Raw genomic sequence first — 17,912 nt, 5'->3', positions numbered from 1 at the left:
TTCCTCCCAAATCCTGACCCCCTTCCTATCCCTTCCACCCAGTCACACAGAAGGTCAGAGCAGGAACAGCTCAGAGCAGTCCAGCTGGGCTTTTCCACACTGCTCTGCAATGGGGGTGGCTTTAGTCCCATACAGCCTAGCATTCATGTAATCCAGAGATGGCCTGCAAAGGGGCCACCCACCCACCTGCCCTCATTCAACCCCCCCCACCCACTTCCTCCTGGGACCCCTAGGACTCTGGGGACACTCTTGAGAACCCTGATCTAGCCACCTTCTGCATCAGCCACCACTTGCGGAGGTGGGGACATCTTAGATGTTTCCATGAGTCTGCCCAGGGTGCTGAGGGTTGTGTCACCTTCTCTAAACTCCATTGTCCCTGACACTGTGTGACGTGTGGGCTGGGCACTCCTGCTGACCTTGCCCTTCTGGGGTGCCCTTGGCCTGCCCTCCCCACAACTTACAGTCAGGCCTTCTGCTTCCTGAACATATAGACGGCAGAGACGACAACTGCCAGCAGCACCTTGGGGCCTAGGAGGAGAGCTACGAGGAGCGGAGTGGCAGCAGATGGCCTCCGGCCTGGAAATCAAAGGACGGGAGGAGCCATTAGAGGGGTCACCCAGGAGTCCGTTCCCAGGGCCCCCACTTACCCCATCTGCAGCTACCTGGCCCATCAGTGCTCTAAAGCTTTGAACCAACTTCCTGCAGAAAAAGCCCAGATTGGACCCTGGACATACTGTATAAGTTGCAGAGCTACAGAAGAGGCTGAATTCTCAACCTCCGTGCCAGCTATGCCAGGACGGGACCCCGATGGGGGCATTGTGGTTATTGAGAGGTGGGACAGAGACATAAGGTCACAGCACTCAGAGGCCATTGGTCGATTCCTGGGTGGCTAAGGACAATTGCAGCAGCATAGCTACTTACCTCCAAAAGTATCCTCCCCAAATTAAGAAAAACCATAAAAAGAAAATTAAATTGTACACAAAACTAGCTCTCAGAATTATTTGAAGAAGCAAAACTGCCAGATGACTGTGAATCGAAAGAGAAAGCCCCCAAATCCTAGTGCACAGTCTTTCCCTGGGCTGCCATCCCACCCAGCAGCCACAAGGACAGGTGCAGGGGGAACAAGGGAGGGCAGCTGGCAAAGGAGCCTGAGGGCATCTGGAGGCAGCACCAGCAATGTTAATCCCGCACATGTGAAAACACTGGAAAGAGTTCTGCATGGCAGAGCACAGATCCTAAGACAGGATGTCAAAGTTTGCCTGATTTAAAACAGTTGGCACAGAATCCTCTGAATCTGTGAATATGTTAACTTACGTAGTAAAGGGGACTTTGTGGACATGATTAAGTTAAGGATCTCGAGATGGGGATATTATCTTGGATTATCCAGGTAAGTCTATGTAATCACAAGGGCCATATAAGTAAGAGATGAAGGCAGGAGACAAAGAGAAGGAGACGACAGGGTGGAAGCAGAGCTCGGAGTGATGTGGGGCCATGAGGCAAGGGTGCCGGCAGCCTGTAGATGCTGGAAAAGGCAAGGAAGGGAATCTCCCCTTGATCCTCGAGGAGGAATGCAGACCTGCTGAGCCATTTTAGACTTCTGGTCCCCTGAAATGTAAGATAATGAATTTGTGTGGTTTTAAGACACTTAGTTTGTGTCGATTTTTTTATAGCATCAGTAGGAACCCAATAAAAGATGGCAGAGATATTTTTAAATGACAAAAGTGATGAAAAGGACAGGCACTATTTAAAGGGCATAATTTCTCAGGGGAAAAGGCAAAAAGAAAGGAAGAAGTGCTCTTTAGCAATTGAGTGGTGAAAGGAGAAAGAAAAAAGCAGGGAGGAAAGCATGGGGTCCTGAAAGACAAAACAGAACCAAAAATTTAGACGGCTCAAAGCCCAGGACCAGATGGATTCACAGCAGAATTTTACCAAACATTCAAAGAGGAATTGACACCGATTCTTTACAAACTATTCCAAAAGATTGAAACGGACGCAAATCTCCCAAACTCATTCTATGAAGCAAACATCATCCTGATACCAAAACCAGGTAAAGATATAACCAAAAAAGAAAACTACAGGCCGATATCCTTGATGAATATAGATGCAAAAATCCTCACTAAAATACTAGCAAACAGAATACAGCAACACATACGAAAAATTATTCATCACGATCAAGTGGGATTCATCCCAGGGATGCAAGGTTGGTTCAACATACGCAAATCAATAAATGTGATACACCATATTAATAAACTCAAACACAAGGACCATATGATCATCTCTATAGACGCTGAAAAAGCATTTGATAAAGTTCAGCACTCATTCATGACAAAGACCCTCTATAAGTTAGGTATAGAGGGAAAGTATCTCAACATAATTAAAGCCATATATGCCAAACCCACTGCCAATATCATCCTGAATGGGGAAAAGCTGAAAGCTTTTCCTTTAAGAACAGGCACTAGACAAGGATGCCCACTCTCACCACTCCTATTCAACATAGTGTTGGAAGTACTAGCCAGAGCAATCAGAGAAGAGAAGGAAATAAAGGGCATCCAGATTGGAAAAGATGAAGTCAAACTGTCCCTGTTTGCAGATGACATGATCCTATATATCGAACAGCCTAAAACCTCTACAAAAAAACTGTTGGAATTGATAAATGATTTCAGCACAGTAGCAGGATACAAAATCAACACACAAAAATCAGTAGCATTTCTTTTCTCCAATAGTGAACATGCAGAAGGAGAAATCAAGAAAGCCTGCCCATTTACAATAGCCACCAAAAAAATAAAATACTTAGGAATTGAGTTAACCAAGGAGGTGAAAAATCTCTATAATGAGAACTACAAACCACTGCTGAGAGAAATTAGAGAGGATACAAGAAGATGGAAAGATATTCCATGCTCTTGGATTGGAAGAATCAACATAGTGAAAATGTCCATACTACCCAAAGTGATATACAAATTCAATGCAATCCCCATCAAAATTCCAAAGACATTTTTCTCAGAAATGGAAAAAACTATTCAGACATTTATATGGAACAATAAAAGACCACGAATAGCCAAAGCAATGCTCAGCAAAAAAAATAAAGCTGGAGGCATAACACTACCTGACTTTAAGCTATACTACAAAGCTATAATAACCAAAACAGTATGGTACTGGCATAAAAACAGACACACTGACCAATGGAATAGAATAGAGAATCCAGAAATCAACCCACACACTTACTGCCATCTGATCTTTGACAAAGGCACCAAGCCTATTCACTGGGGAAGGGACTGCCTCTTCAGCAAGTGGTGCTGGGAAAACTGGATATCGATATGCAGGAGAATGAAACTAGATCCATACCTCTCACCGTATACTAAAATCAACTCAAAATGGATTAAGGATTTAAATATACACCCTGAGACAATAAAACTTCTTAAAGAAAACATAGGGGAAACACTTCAGGAAATAGGACTGGGCACAGACTTCATGAATACGACCCCAAAAGCACGGGCAACCAAAGGAAAAATAAACAAATGGGATTATATCAAACTAAAAAGCTTCTGCACAGCAAAAGAAACAATTAAAAGAGTTAAAAGACAACCAACAGAGTGGGAGAAAATATTTGCAAAATATACATCTGACAAAGGATTAATATCCAGAATATATAAGGAACTCAAACAACTTTACAAGAAGAAAACAAGCAACCCAATTAAAAAATGGGCAAAAGAGCTAAGTAGGCATTTCTCTAAGGAAGATATCCAAATGGCCAACAGACATATGAAAAGATGCTCAACATCACTCAGCATCCGGGAAATGCAAATAAAAACCACATTGAGATACCATCTAACCCCAGTTAGGATGGCTAAAATCCAAAAGACTATGAACGAAAAATGCTGGCGAGGCTGCGGAGAAAAAGGAACTCTCATACATTGTTGGTGGGACTGCAAAATGGTGCAGCCTCTATGGAAAATGGTATGGAGGTTCCTTAAACAATTGCAAATAGATCTACCATACGACCCAGCCATCCCACTGTTGGGAATATACCCAGAGGAATGGAAATCATCAAGTCGAAGGTATACCTGTTCCCCAATGTTCATCGCAGCACTCTTTACAATAGCCAAGAGTTGGAACCAGCCCAAATGCCCATCATCAGATGAGTGGATACGGAAAATGTGGTACATCTACACAATGGAATACTACTCAGCTATAAAAACGAATGAAATACTGCCATTTGCAACAACATGGATGGACCTTGAGAGAATTATATTAAGTGAAACAAGTCAGGCACAGAAAGAGAAATACCACATGTTCTCACTTATTGGAGGGAGCTAAAAATTAATATATAAATTCACACACACACACATACACACACACACACACACAAACCGGGGGGGGGGGGAAGAAGATATAACAACAACATTTATTTGAAGTTGATACAACAAGCAAACAGAAAGGACATTGTTGGGGGGGAGTGGGGAGGGAGAAGGGAGGGAGGTTTTGGTGATGGGGAGCATTAATCAGCTACAATGTATATCGACAAAATAAAATTAAAAAAAAAAAAAATAAAAAAAAAATAAAAACTGGCAAAAAAAAAAAAAAAAAAAAAAAAAAAAAAAAAAAATTTAGACGGCTCAGAATCTTTCCTCCGATATCAAAACAAACCGACAAACCCGCACTCTATTAATGTCTCTGGATTATACTATACTTACAGAGAGAACTCCATTAAGCTTAGGAAATTAAAAAAAAAACAAAAAAAAACACCCAATACCATAAAAATGAACAAAAAAGATGTGCATCCTCATGCCAAACCCTTTGACCATGGGATTGCAGTGGCCGGTGCCCACAGACAACCAGGTGTAGGCTCTGGCATCTGGGTGCAACAGGGTCACATAAGGCATCTTGCATCTTGCTCCAGCCTGCCAACTCAGAAAACCCAGAAAAGTATTTTCAGCTGTAGTGCAAGAGCAAGCATGCTATGTGAGGCAAAGCGAGGGCACCCGGCAGTGACAGCCCTCAACTGAGCCCCAGTGGCTGCATGGATGACTAAAATGTAAATATGAGTCAGTCCAGATCATACAGACCCTGCTTCTCCCGTGAATTACAAGTATGAACCCTAGAATATCCCAAGGAGCAGTCAGAGGAAGGCCGAGAGGTGGAAGAGGAAGGCAGGCTGGCTAGGGACCTGAGGACTGGAGGAAGGTCACAGCGGCCAGGCACCTTAGTGTGGCCCCCTCCAACCCCGGTCACAGAAGGAGACACAGCTGTGACATAGAGAGGAAAAGTCTCAAACCAATCACCTAAATCCCCACCTCAAGAAACTAGAAAGTAAAGAGCAAAATAACCCAAAGCAAGAGAAAGAAAATAGAGTTTAATCAATAAAATTGAAAACAAAAACCACAAACTCACTGAAAGAATTGGTCCTTTCAAAAAATCAGTAATATTAAAAAGTTTCTTCCAAAACTGATGAAGAAAAAAAGAGAAAGGACACATTTCCAACACCAGGAATGAAATGGAGATTATCCTATAGACCCTGCAGATATCAAAAGGATAATAAGGGGATCTTACGAACAACTCTGCACAAAGAAATTTGACAACTTAGATAAAAATGGACAAAATTACCTCAAAAAGCACAACCTATCACATTTCACCCAATAGGAAACGAATGATTTGAATAGCCCTAAACTATTCAAATACTGCATTCATAATTTAAAAATTCTGAAAATATTTCTTGAGGCCCAGATGCTTTCACAGAAAAATTGTACCAAGCATTTAAAGATTAATTTAAATCAATTTTTGTATATGAAAAAATAGTTGTAAAAGAAATTTGGGGAAATTTGAGTACCTACTCCATTTTAGGCGATATGAGAGAACTATAGTTAATTTTATTAACAGTGGTAATGATACAGGTTTGCAGAAAAAAGTTCCTAATCATAAGACCACCCAATTGTGGGTGGATGTGCATTTGTAACTGGATGTGCATCTGTGACTAAGTTATCAGTGGACCTGATCGTGCAACTTCCATCTATGTTTTATTAGAAGTGAAATGTGTGTCCTCCACTTGATATTTTACTCTTGCAGTGGGCAGGGGCATGGACATATACGGGACCCAGTGCTGACCCAGCAGAGGAGGTCTACACCACAGGGTGTATTGGAAGGACCCTGGCCTTTGAGAAGTCTTCGGCAGTAGAGAACCCCTCCTGGAGTTGCTACCTGACAGGGAATTTATGTATATTTTTGTCACAAAAATGGAGACTCTAGCCAACTTTAAGTCTTTGGACAATGTCCATCAGAGGAGAAATGTTTCTCTAATCAGCACAAATTTGCCTTATAGGCTAGAGGTCCTGTCCTCAGAACCCCAGATCTGTTTTGATGAGTTTAGACCATTCACCTGGTCTAACGGCAAGAGGTCGTCAACACAACTTGCATTACTCCCTGAGTCCTGCTCTACCATTCTGTAAAGCTCCCAACTCACAGGGTGGTCGAAGCAGGAAAGGAGGTCATAGATTAACTCTGCATGTAGTAAATGTGCAGTGAGCAGCCGTGATTATTGTTGGTCCATTATCATAAATGAGGAGAAAGAAGAGGTCCTTGTTGTGAGCACTGTCACCTGGATGCCTGTCCAGACTCAAACTCCACGTCCTCAGGGCTCCCTTTCCGAATTTCACACGGTAGGTGCTTGAGCCTGCTGGGGTGAGGTCACAGATGCTGATGGAAAAGTCTAACATGGAATAGAGACCGGGCAGAGGCTAGAAAGCAAGGAGCAGGGAGGTGGTTGAGAGGAACGGCAAAAGTGACAACTGTAGGTGAAGAAGGCAGGAGGCGGGACACTGTGAACAGGCGATCCCCTCCCTCCCTTCTCTCTCACTTTAATACATATTTTAGTCAGAAGCTCTATCAGGATGTGTGCCCGACTCTCGCCAGTGGTGACTTTTGGAGTGGGGGATTTGAAGGAGGGAAGCTCATGTTAAAATTCCTCTTTCTGTTTACTGACTCCTAGATTATTCCATAATAAGCATCAACTACTACTTTTAACATTTAAAAAAATAGATAACATTAAGGTAAAATTTACAAAGACCCAGGTCACCTGGAGGGGAGGCCTCACCAGGGGCGGCATCTGTGCCCTGCTCCTTCTGCTGGGCAGACACCTCCAGGGTGTGGCTTCTGCTGACCGCTGGCTGCCCGTCATGCTGCACCTGGCAGGTGAGCACCACATCCTCCCTGTGGGCAAAAGAGTTCACCAGGAGCCAGCTCGTCCAGTTATAGGTGCCATCCTTGTTCTCCAGGAGGGTCGAGGCCGATTCTGTTTGGGACACGTTTCCATTCTCCAGCCAGGTCAGGTTTAGTCTCTGGGGGTAGAACTTCCCCACCTGGCAGGTGACATTTACCTGGTTCCTTGCTATCGTGGGGAGCTGGGTAACCTCCAAGGTAGGTGGAACTGAAAGAGCACAGGGCAGAAGCTCTGACCTTATGGCACACACAGATTGCAGAGGAGAGCCTCAGTAACTCAGCTCCCACCACCCTGGCAAGGGCATCACCAGCACAGTGCCAGGCATGCAGCAGGCGCTCTGACAGTGAGAGTACTCATTGTACACGAATGAAATCACTAAGTATAGTGCCCAGCACACAGTAGGTGCACAAGAACTAATAACTCCTAATAGGGTAATAATGACTGAGTTCTACAAGCACAACCCCGGCATGCAGTCAGAACAAAATAACTGTAGGAAAATAAATGAAATCACCAAGCACATAGGGGCTTGGCTCAGAGGCGGTGCTCAATAATTGCAGTTGCTATTGGTAAAATTAGTGAAACTACTAGCACAGTGCTTGGCACATGGCCGGTGTTCACCTGGCAGCTGCCATTAAAATGACAGCAAATGACCAGCCCATCTACATACAGTGTAGGTGGGTGGGATGGTTAGGAACTAGGTTCCAGGCCAGGGAGGAGAAACAGGCTTGGCCATCACGGGTGGGCTCGGCTGGGTGTGGGGGTCATCTACCTCGGATGGTCTCAGACAAGCTGGCGGTCCCACGGAGAGGAGGGCCACCCTGCAAGGTGATGTGAGCCACCTCACAGATGACCTGAGAGCGAACATCCCCGGGGGCCAGCACCACCTGGGCTGTGCTGGAGATGTAGTAGGAGATGCTTTCTCCTGTGGGCTCCACGTTGGTCTGGAAGTCTGAGAGCTCACTCCCGTTTTTGAACCATTTCAGCACGATGTTTCGAGGAGAGAAGCCGTGGGACTCACAGGTGAAGCTCACTGTCTGCCCAGGTGTGGCCCTCGCTGCAGGGCCCGTTACATTGGGGGTCGAGGGTTTGGCTGCAATAGGAAGATTTATACACAAGAAAGATGACTGCAATGGCCATCACTAACGATAATCTTGTGACACTCTTAAGAACCTTCCCAGACATTATTTTTTTTTTGTCATTTTTTTTTTTTTGTGACCAGTAAGGGGATCGCAACCCTTGGCTTGGTGTCGCACACACGCACCGTGCTCAGACAGTGAGCACACCAGCCATTCCTATATAGGATCCGAACCCGCGGCGGGAGCGCCGCTGCGTTCCCAAGCGCCGCACTCCCCCGAGTGGCCACGGGGCCGGCCCCCCAGACATTATTTTTAATCCTTCTTGAGGAAGGGGAAGATGGCTTCCAGGCCTGACCTCAGTGTCCTTGTCCCTGCACCAGGTGATTTCTTACCAATCTTGGCAGAGAAACAAAATTACTGACTGGTCTCACTCTTGGTATTAACTGCACCAAGCTGGCTTCCTGGAAAGCTTACCAACCTCAGAGAGAGCATTTATAGAAGTAAATGCAGAGGAAGAAGGAGCCAAGTGGCCCCACCATGAGAGCTGTGACCAGGCTGGCCACCCCAGGAGATGTGTGGCCCATCCTGGCTCATCATCTGTGCAATGGGGCAGCCGGCCGCCCTTCTACTTCCTGGGCTGCAGCCAGGATTAAATGAGGCAATGGAGGCATTTTTGCTTTGGAGCAAACACAGAAGATGCTTCACAAAAATAAACAAACACAAATCTCTTTAACCTAGACTTTACTTAAATCCAAAATCTCCCTTCAGGTATTTATGAATTTACTCCATATTTTTCATTCTTTCCACAACTATTCCAGTAGCATCTAATCTGTGCCAAGTCCTGAATTTGAAAGAGAGAGGGCAAAGGAATGCTTTTGTGAATCTGGGGTCTGCTGTTGGGTAAGTTTTGGTTTGAAAACAAAGAGCACTGAGTGCTGAGAAAGCCAAAGGTGGTCAATTTCTTAATCGCACACTAATGACAAGAGACACAGACACAGGCCGACTAAGCAGGCAGAAGGACCTCCTGGTCCTGCAAGCACATGAATGGGAGAATCCCAAGAAGGAGGGCAGCTTCCCCCTGCAGACGGGTCCTAAAGGGTGCCTCCAAATCATTCCAGAATAGTCACCAGGTGGCAAACATCACAAATACTTGCATTTGTCAATATTTAACTTGCTCCCTAACACCCATCCCGCAGTTGAGGGGACAGTGGGGGGTGTCACTTCAATCAGTCAAGTCATCAGAACACCAGCAGCCTGTACATCCCTAAAGGCCGAGAGGCTGGAATCAGTTACCATTTATCCAGGGCTTCTCGGGAGCCTGAAGCTGGCTGCTCCTTCCGTGCCCCCAGCTCTGCAATCCTCCTATCAGCCCTGTGAGGGGGTCCAAGTGTGAGCCCTTTTATGGGACGAGGCTCAGGAGGAGCGTGGCTGGCCAGGGCCGAGAGTGGATAAAACCCACACCTTGGTAGGATGAGTGAGGATGATTGTAAAACACAGAGCCTGGCACATAGTAGGTGCTTAATGAATAACACCTCCCACTGTTACAACACGATCTGGTCATTACTAATTCTGAAATTATGTATTTATTCTTTAGGCAGTCAGAAGGCAGAACAAAACCAGAGCTCAAACACCAAGAGAAGTCCCAAGTCCTGCTCCCTGCAGCTGTCATGAAAAACCCAAGTGAAAAAAGGGAGCAGAAATCACCAAATTATGGTTCTTACACTCTGTTCTGAATAATACCCTCAGGAAACAAGTTTGGTGAATTGGCTTTCAAAACACAAAAAAGATCACAGGCGTCTTCCTCCAGAGGAGCTACTGAGAGAAAGGCAGAAGCGTTTTTGAAAGGAGCAGGGAACAGATTCTCAGTGACATCTGGGGTGTCACTGAAATTCCAGCACCTGTTCGGACACAAATCTGTTTAAAGACAGGAAGGTACCAGCACTGAGGGTGGGATGTGAGCAGGGCTTTGTTTGGCCTGTCCTGACCATGCCATCCCCACACATGCTATTCTGAAACACTCACACCCCAAATGCTCTTCTCAAAGCCTTGGCACCATGGACACCATGGGCAGCACCTCTGCCATGGGAAACAAACCAACTTTTCCTATGTCACCTCAGGATGTCTAGCTCAGGGTTCTCACCCTGGCTGTGTATTGGAGTCTTCTGGAGTAATTGTCTTCAGATGCCTGGGCCCAAGTCAAACCAATTAAAGTAACATTTCTAAGCTGGAGCCTGGGTCTGGGAGAGAGTGCTGCTGGGAACACCAAGGTCATGGGATTGGATCCCTGAACCAGCCAGCTGCCAAAAACAAGACAAAAATGAAGCAAAACTCACAGCAAGCCAAATGGTAGCCATGATGATCAGCATGTCACAGATGGGGAAACTGAGGACTCAAGGGAAGCCAAGACTTGCACAAGATCGCACAATCTCGGGGTGACAACCCCGTGGCTTACTGATGGTCTGTTCTCTCACCAGGCTCACTGTGTCCTCATGACATCCTGGAAAGGCTGGTACAATCATCCACATTCTACAGATAGGGAAACTGAGGCTCAACAAAGGGAACTGGTCACTCAAGGTCACACAACCTGGAAATAACACCTCAATTTGGGGGTGATTAGGTGATTTACAGGGAGGACCTCAAATCCTTTTCACTCACCTAAAAGGAGTCCATGGTTATCACCACTTTACAGATGAGAAAACTGAGGCTAAGAGAACTGAGGGCACTGTCTCCTTGTCCCCACTGCATTCCAGCAGGCAGTTCCTGTGCCCCCCTGCTTTCATGTCCATCGATAGAGCAAGTGCCCCGACATCTTGAGCCCTGACACTGACCACCACCTCCCCTTTTCTCTTTGAGATTCTTCACGTCAAGCAATCCTAGGGAGAAGCTCCCTCCTGGGTGCCCAAGCCGGGCTGGTTACCCTGTAGTTCTCAGTGTAAGATGGTGGCCTCCTGACACTCCAGGGGAGAGTGTAATCTCTTGTCCCATGGGCTCCAGTGCTCTCTAGGACATGCCTTGTCTGGTATTTCCTTGGCCTTCAGTGCCATGAGCGGGTGTGCGCATGGTCTGCTGGCTGCAGGAAGCCATCTCTGCTTCATGGATGCTCCTTGGTGAGAAGTGGCATCACCACAAGGAGGACAAGGGTCAAAATGCTGCACGGATGTGACACGTGCTTTTGGAGCAGGTTCCACACATTATGAGATGTCTGTGCAATCTTTTTGGTCTGGAGTTAAAGCCATCCCCTCTTACACCCACAGCACTTTGTTTTTTTAATGCTTATTGCTGTAGAGCAGAACAACACAGGATTTTAGGAGAGAACGTTGGAGCAGTTCTCCACATGTGACAAGCACATGGGGTGCTGCAGAGACAGGGCCTGTGAGTCAGGCTGTTGGGGTTCAGACCTTGGCCCCCTCCCTGCTCACAGGTCAGGTCCACTTCCTGAGCCTCAGTGTCCTCCTCTGTAAAAGGGGCAACAAATGGCCCCTCCCTCACAGCACTGGGCATGAGCAGAACATGCCAGGATGGAGACCCAGCGTCTGGCCTGCTGCCACTCCCTGTCCCCCTCCCACATCCCTCCCTCCTCCTCCAGGGCATCATTTAGGCTGAGGGCATGACAAACAGGAGAAGCCATGAGAAGCCACTTGGAGAAGTAGTTCTGAGTCCCAGTTGAGCCACGTTCTAGCCGTGACTGCCTAGACATGGGATGCACCACCTGGGGACTTCAGTGTCCTTGTCTGTGATACCTACAAAATCAGGATAAAGCCTCCTTCCCTGCCTGTGTCCAAGAGTTGTGGGGACACTTGATTGCCACCATATCCAGGAGGGAACCCTCTGACCCAGCATTGCCACTTCCCTTGGGCATCACCATCTGTGTGGTCCGATGCACATCCAAGGACCTCCCCTGCAGCACTATGTCCAGAGCCCAAGGTTGGGAGCAACTTACATGTCCATCAACAGGAGACTAATATAAATTATACTTTCATATGATGATGTATTTTAAAGGTGTAAACAATGGATCAGCTCTCTGTGTACAGCTGTCCCCCTTTATCCGCCAGGGTGGGGGTAAGTTCCAAGACCCCAATGGATGCCTGAAACTACTGATGATACCAAATCGAACCCTCTATATACTACGTTTTTTCCCATACATACATACCAATGATAAAGTTAAATTTACAAATTAGGCATAAAAAGAGATTAGCGACAGTAAGAAAATCATAGCAATATACTGTAATAAAAGTTATGTGAATATGGTCTCTCTCTCTCTCTCTCTCAAAATCATGTAACATTTTCAGACCACAGTTGACCTCTGCTAACTGAAACCTCAGAAGGTAGAACTGTCGATAAGGTGGAACTACTGTACTGCAGCAGAATAGCGATATGGAATGATAGAGCTCACATTTGGGAGAGATTTTCCAGCAGGCTTCAGGGTGTAAATATGAGGGGCATTTTGAACCTTTGGGAAACTGATAAAAAAGAGAAATGTTGGCTCCCTGGTCAGTGGTTTGGGTCAAAAAACTTTACTCAGCGCCTTCTATGCACCAGGCTCTTTGATGGAGAGAGAGTCTAACGCCGGGCCAGGAATGAACCTGCCTGATATTAGATCTGGGTCTGGTCCCCATCCCCTCACTAACTGGTCGTGTGACCATAGGCAAGGCATATGTCACCTCTGGGCCTCAGGCTCCTCATCTGTAAAGGGTTGGGCAGGATGGTCTAAAGGTCCTTCCTGTGCTGACATTCTAGGATTCGGGAGTAAGAGAGCAGATCCTGGGTCAATGGCAGGAAACCCAAAAGGAGCATCTTGGCTGCCTTAACTGGGGATCCCCTAAGTCACTCACACGGGGGACCTCCTGTTTGGGGTGAGTACGTTCTGGGATGGCCCAGCTCTCCTCGGAGCCTCAGTGACTTTCTGAACAAACCCAGAGCAAACGCCGAGCCCTGGGCATCTCCTCCACCAGGACCAGCAGATGAAACAGTGAATCTGAGCCTCTGAGGAATCTGCTCAGTGTGGGGTTTCTGAAGACGAAATAAAGAAAACACATCCTCCTCCCTGCCCTAGATGGATTTCTCCTCCCTGGAAGGGAAGAGAACGTCAGCTGGTGGGGGAATGTTTGCCCATCCGTTCTCGTTGTTTCCACAGCATCCACAGCACAGCCTGGCTCACAGAAGGTTCTCAGAGTTTCTGAGGAAAGAGAAGACTCGGCCGCCCTGAGGGGAAGTGCTCCCTGGAGGCAGCGGGGCAGGGGTCACCTGGGACTGGGCAGGTCACTCACTGCCCCCTCCCTCATCTGTGCAGCCAAGGGGCTGGGCCAGGCTGGAAAAGGCAATGGCTGTGGAGCAGGCGGACCAGGGGTGCAGATGTCCCCTTTACCACCTGGGGCCCTGACACACAGCGTGGCCTCTCCAGGCCGCCATCCCTGGTCTGTAGACTCGGATCATGGAAATGAGCACCCACTGCACCTGCTTCCTACTCGATGCTCACAGAGCAGAGGGCGTCACTACTGTCTTGCTGTCACACACCAGGGGACAAAGGAGGCCCACACCGTACTCACCACGCACGGACAGCTCGGTGCCTGCCCCAGACTTAAACTCCACATCAGGAGTCCCTTTCCGGAACTTGACACAGTAGTAGGTGCCGGCGTCTGCTGTGGTGACGTTTCTGATGAGAATGGAAAAGTCCCTGCGGTCTCTCTCTGTGGTGCTTCCAATACGCGTTACCCGGGGGAAGTGGACTTCTTGTCCATCTTTGAAACTGAAGATCAGCTCCCGGCCTGGCCCTTCCCCGCTGAACCACAGGATGGGCCCCACGGGGAGCAGGGAGGTCACGGTGCAGCGCAGAGTGGCCGCCTCTCCAGCCGCGACCGACACTGATGGCTCAGGCTGAGTCACCCGCAGCTCCTCCTCTCCTGATGCTCCTGGAGGGAAACACAAAGCGGTCAGTCATCCATCCTCCCAGGATCCTGTGTTTTCCCAAGTGCTTATCAACAGCGACTTTCACTGTCTGAGTGCGCACCGTGAGCAGGCCTGGAGCTCAGCACATTGCATGTGTCATCACATTTAACCTGCACAGCACGCCTCCAACATGAGACTCTATTACAAATGAGGAAACTGAGGCACAGTTTCTTCTGAACAGAGGTTAAGTGACATGGGAGAGTGTGGGCTTGAGTGTCTGAGCGGAGCTCCTGTGCCCTATCTAGAAGTGCCATGCCTCATCAAGTATTTCAGGCTTCCCACTTTCTGTCCTCATGGAGTGTTGCACTTTCTGAAACATCGCATGGGATGGGGCCATGTGGCTCTGTTGTACCCCTGAGTTGTGAGCATGAGTGACGGGTATAGTGTGAGGGGTCCAGTTCTTTAACTGCAAGAACCTCTCTGGATCCACTTTGCTCTTCCACAGAGATCCACAAGGCTCACAATGTGGTCTGCTCCATCAGCCTGGAATCTTCAGTGACAATGACAGACAGGACTCACAATACACCATGAACTTGTAGCTTAAATAAGAAATAAAACATTGTCTTAAGCTCTGGGATTTTTTTCCCTGTAGAATAGGAATGTTCTGTTAGTTTCCTAATGTTCTGCTGTGATAAATTACCACAAACTTAGTGGCTCAAATAAACAGAAAATTATCTTACAGTTCTGGAGGTCAGAAGTTGAAAATTGGTGTTACTGGGTTACAATCAAGAAGAGGGCTCAGAAAATCAGAGAAAGGTAAAGAGAGTTTTAGTAGCTTCCAGACTTCCAGTCACTGCGTGGCATGGGAGGGAATGAATCCCCACCACTGTCATGAGTCCCCCATCAGTGGGAACCTGCTCAGTCAGGGGGAAGCAACACCTTCACGGTGTAGGACTGGCCTTCCCACCTCTCCCAGTTACCTGCCAGGGCAAGCCATCACCGGTCAGAGGGAGCATGCTTCTCCCAGGTTGAGAGTAGTTTAAGCGGTATTTGTCCAGCAGTCACTTTAAAGAGGAAGACAAGGTGGAACAAAGAGAGTAAAAGAGAAGAAAGCATTGCCTTGTCAGAATTTAGGCCAGGGTCTCCACGAGAGACTAACCAGCAGCAGAGACCTGGGAGCAAAACAGTCCCAGTGTCTGCTTGCTTCTTGCAGTTAGAGTCTTCTCTGGTGCCCAAAGCTTTCCCGTTTTTGCCAGTGATTGAATTAGGCTCTTGGGTTCCAAAGTCATAGAAATGAACAATGTACCCAGCAGTAAAAGAAGCAAGGCTTTATTGAAAGAGGAGATAGGCTTATGCATAAGGAGGGTAGCTGCAGGAAAGCTGCTAGCCCCTCTGAGGTTGACTGGAATGCCCTAGAGTGGGAGGCCACTGCTCACAACAGGGGCCACCACAGCTTGTCAGGTAAACATCTAAAGACAGAGGAAATAATTTTAGCCACACAGATATGGTAAATAAAAATTGTGGGAGGCCATTATTTTGGACTGAGCTCCTGCACTAGGCCCCAACAGACCAGACCAAATCAAAATGGAGTCATTTGTGCTAAATAGCAGTTAACCAAACTGAAATTTAAGGAAGCAGATCGATTCCAAAATTATCCAGTTTTTTCTGAAAACAGGAGGGAGATTCTAGTCTACCTGAGTCAGTGCAATAAGGAAGTCTTCTCTGCTTTAACCCTTAGAAAAAAGTGACCTGAGGTAGTAACATGGTGTTAACTAATCAACTTATTTTCTTTCTAGTGTTCTATTTCCCTTGTTCCCACATTATATAACCCAGTTTTCCTCATGAATTCCTGAGAGTTGTAAGTTCCTCTGAGTTCAGACTCTGCTTTTTATTTTCACTCAGCCCCTGATCTTTTTGGCTTTCAAATCCAGGGTTAGTTTGTGCTGTGAGAGAGCATTTGACTTTCTGGAGTTCACAGTGACTGATGAGTCCCTGGCAAGAATGGAAGCCACAGGAGAAACAGGAGTGTTTCTCTCTATTTTGGAAAACTGGTCTATTTTGGAATCGATCTGCTTCCTGGAAGTTTCTCTTGGATTAAGTGGCATTTAGCACAAGTGACTCCATTCTGGTTTGGTCTGGTTTGGTCTAGTCTGTTAGGGTTGTGGGAAAGCAAAATATTTTGGTCCCAAAATATATTTCTTTGACATTTTTCAAGATGGTTAATTCAGAAAGACTGGGAAAAACAAGACTGGCAAGAAGGCTGTTTCTCCGTGGAAAGAAACTTACATCTGTAAATGCAAACAACCAGGCTTCCTGCGAGTGTCCCTCCTTTGGCTACTGTCTCCTCTTTCTGAGGGCAGCTATGAGATTACCTGAAATATTTTCTTTTGCAAGATCTTTCTACTTGACTTTAACTTCTGACTTTCTCCTTTCACCTGTAACGACATGCTTCCCCGGACCTTCAGAGAAACTTGGACTCGGACTGTAGTTGTGGGGCGTCTACCTCCCCTCCTCCACCTTCTCACATGAACAGTGGTCTATGAGCTTTGTACCCTCCCTGGGATTTGGGACATTGCTCTCTTGTGACTCCCCTGTGCTTTGCCTTCTCCCAGCATGTTAAATAATAAAATGTGTTATGCCCTTGGCGCCTCCAGTTATGGTGCTGTGAGCAGGATCCCAAAGCTGCCCTGCTCATCTGGAGCTGCAGAGGGAGACCAGAGCCTGGCAGCCAGCAGAAAAGGGTAAGACTTTCTCACCAGTCAGACCTGCTCTCTCTCTTTCTGTTGAATCCGGTCAAGTGGTAGATCATAAAAATCACAGTCTCTTCCTGACTGATAGGACAAAAGGGTTTGTGTGACTAGTCTGAGGTGTAGTGACTCTGGTGTCCTGTTGGTACTTTGGTACAGAATATTCATGTTGTCTGATCCTCTTCTTCTCAGAAATACTCTTTATTATTAATGTTATTTTCTTCTGGTCTTTATCTTTATCTTTCTCTGTCATTTTGTCATAAAAAAGGGTGCCACAAGGTAGAACACAGGCCTAGATCCCCTGTAAGCCCGCTGTCCTAGCCGACCCTACAGACTGGTGAATGTTGAGGGTCTTACCAGACCAGAGTCTACTTAGACAAACCTTGCTGTTGGCTCCGGAAACAAAACCTGGATAAAGTTCCTCTCTTATCTTGCTTTTATGTCCTTGAGCTTGGTTTATGACCAAGTGATAGCATCATCTCTTGGCCTCAGCTTTCTGGGGGAGGTGGGTGTTGGCTCGTGTCTGGTGGCCAGTTTGATTTAACTGGGAGCCTCAAGAATCAAGTTCTGAACATGTCAAACTCTCAGGAAGTTTGTCATAAGAGGTCTGGTATATAAGGGCTTTTGTCTTCTCAATTTTGTTGCCTTCTTTGTGCAGGGAAACTCCCAGTACCACCTCTCTGGGGTCACAGGTTAGAGGCACCCCACTTTCCGTGGGGGACTGAAGACCTTGTCTTAACTGCCAGTGGCAACAAGAGTGTTTTCCTCCCTTTGCCTTTCTCTGGGAGCGAATTGTTGGAGATCACGGGGCTTCCTCTTCCATGCCCTCTCCGAGACCTCCTGGTCTTTGCTGGATGAGCTGCTGTTGAAATTGGGTGCACCACTGGAGAGGAGCCTTTGAATTGGCTGAGTTCAACAGAGAACTTTTTAGGGAGCATCAGGGCCCTGGCGTTTGCTGTCCTCTCTGCCTGGAGTGTCCTTCCTGGAACTTTG

At 46.9% G+C, this 17,912-nt stretch overlaps 1 protein-coding gene across 1 annotated transcript; it reads right to left on the bottom strand.

Annotated features, from left to right (window-relative positions):
* Positions 1–463: 463 nt before the first annotated feature.
* Positions 464–15,530, bottom strand: LOC134370829 (signal-regulatory protein beta-1-like). The gene is made up of 5 exons (XM_063087793.1): positions 15,470–15,530; positions 13,833–14,198; positions 7,980–8,300; positions 7,085–7,417; positions 464–576 (listed from the first exon to the last, which is right to left on the bottom strand). The coding sequence occupies exons 1-5, from the start codon at positions 15,528–15,530 to the stop codon at positions 464–466; spliced, it is 1,194 nt and encodes a 397-aa protein (XP_062943863.1).
* Between the last annotated feature and the right edge of the window lie 2,382 nt (positions 15,531–17,912).

Source organism: Cynocephalus volans, chromosome 1 (assembly GCF_027409185.1).
Source record: "Cynocephalus volans isolate mCynVol1 chromosome 1, mCynVol1.pri, whole genome shotgun sequence".
Classification (NCBI taxonomy): Eukaryota; Metazoa; Chordata; class Mammalia; order Dermoptera; family Cynocephalidae; genus Cynocephalus; species Cynocephalus volans.
This window is presented reverse-complemented; position numbering and strand designations above follow the sequence as displayed.

Coding starts and splice junctions, on each gene's coding strand:
- LOC134370829 (XM_063087793.1), bottom strand. CDS start 15,530: ATGCATAAGCCTATCTCCTCTTTCAATAAAGCCTTGCTTCTTTTACTG. Junction 7,418..7,979: donor CTTGTCTGAGACCATCCGAG/GTAGATGACCCC, acceptor GTGCTCTTTCAG/TTCCACCTACCTTGGAGGTT. Junction 577..7,084: donor GGGCACAGATGCCGCCCCTG/GTGAGGCCTCCC, acceptor TTTGATTTCCAG/GCCGGAGGCCATCTGCTGCC.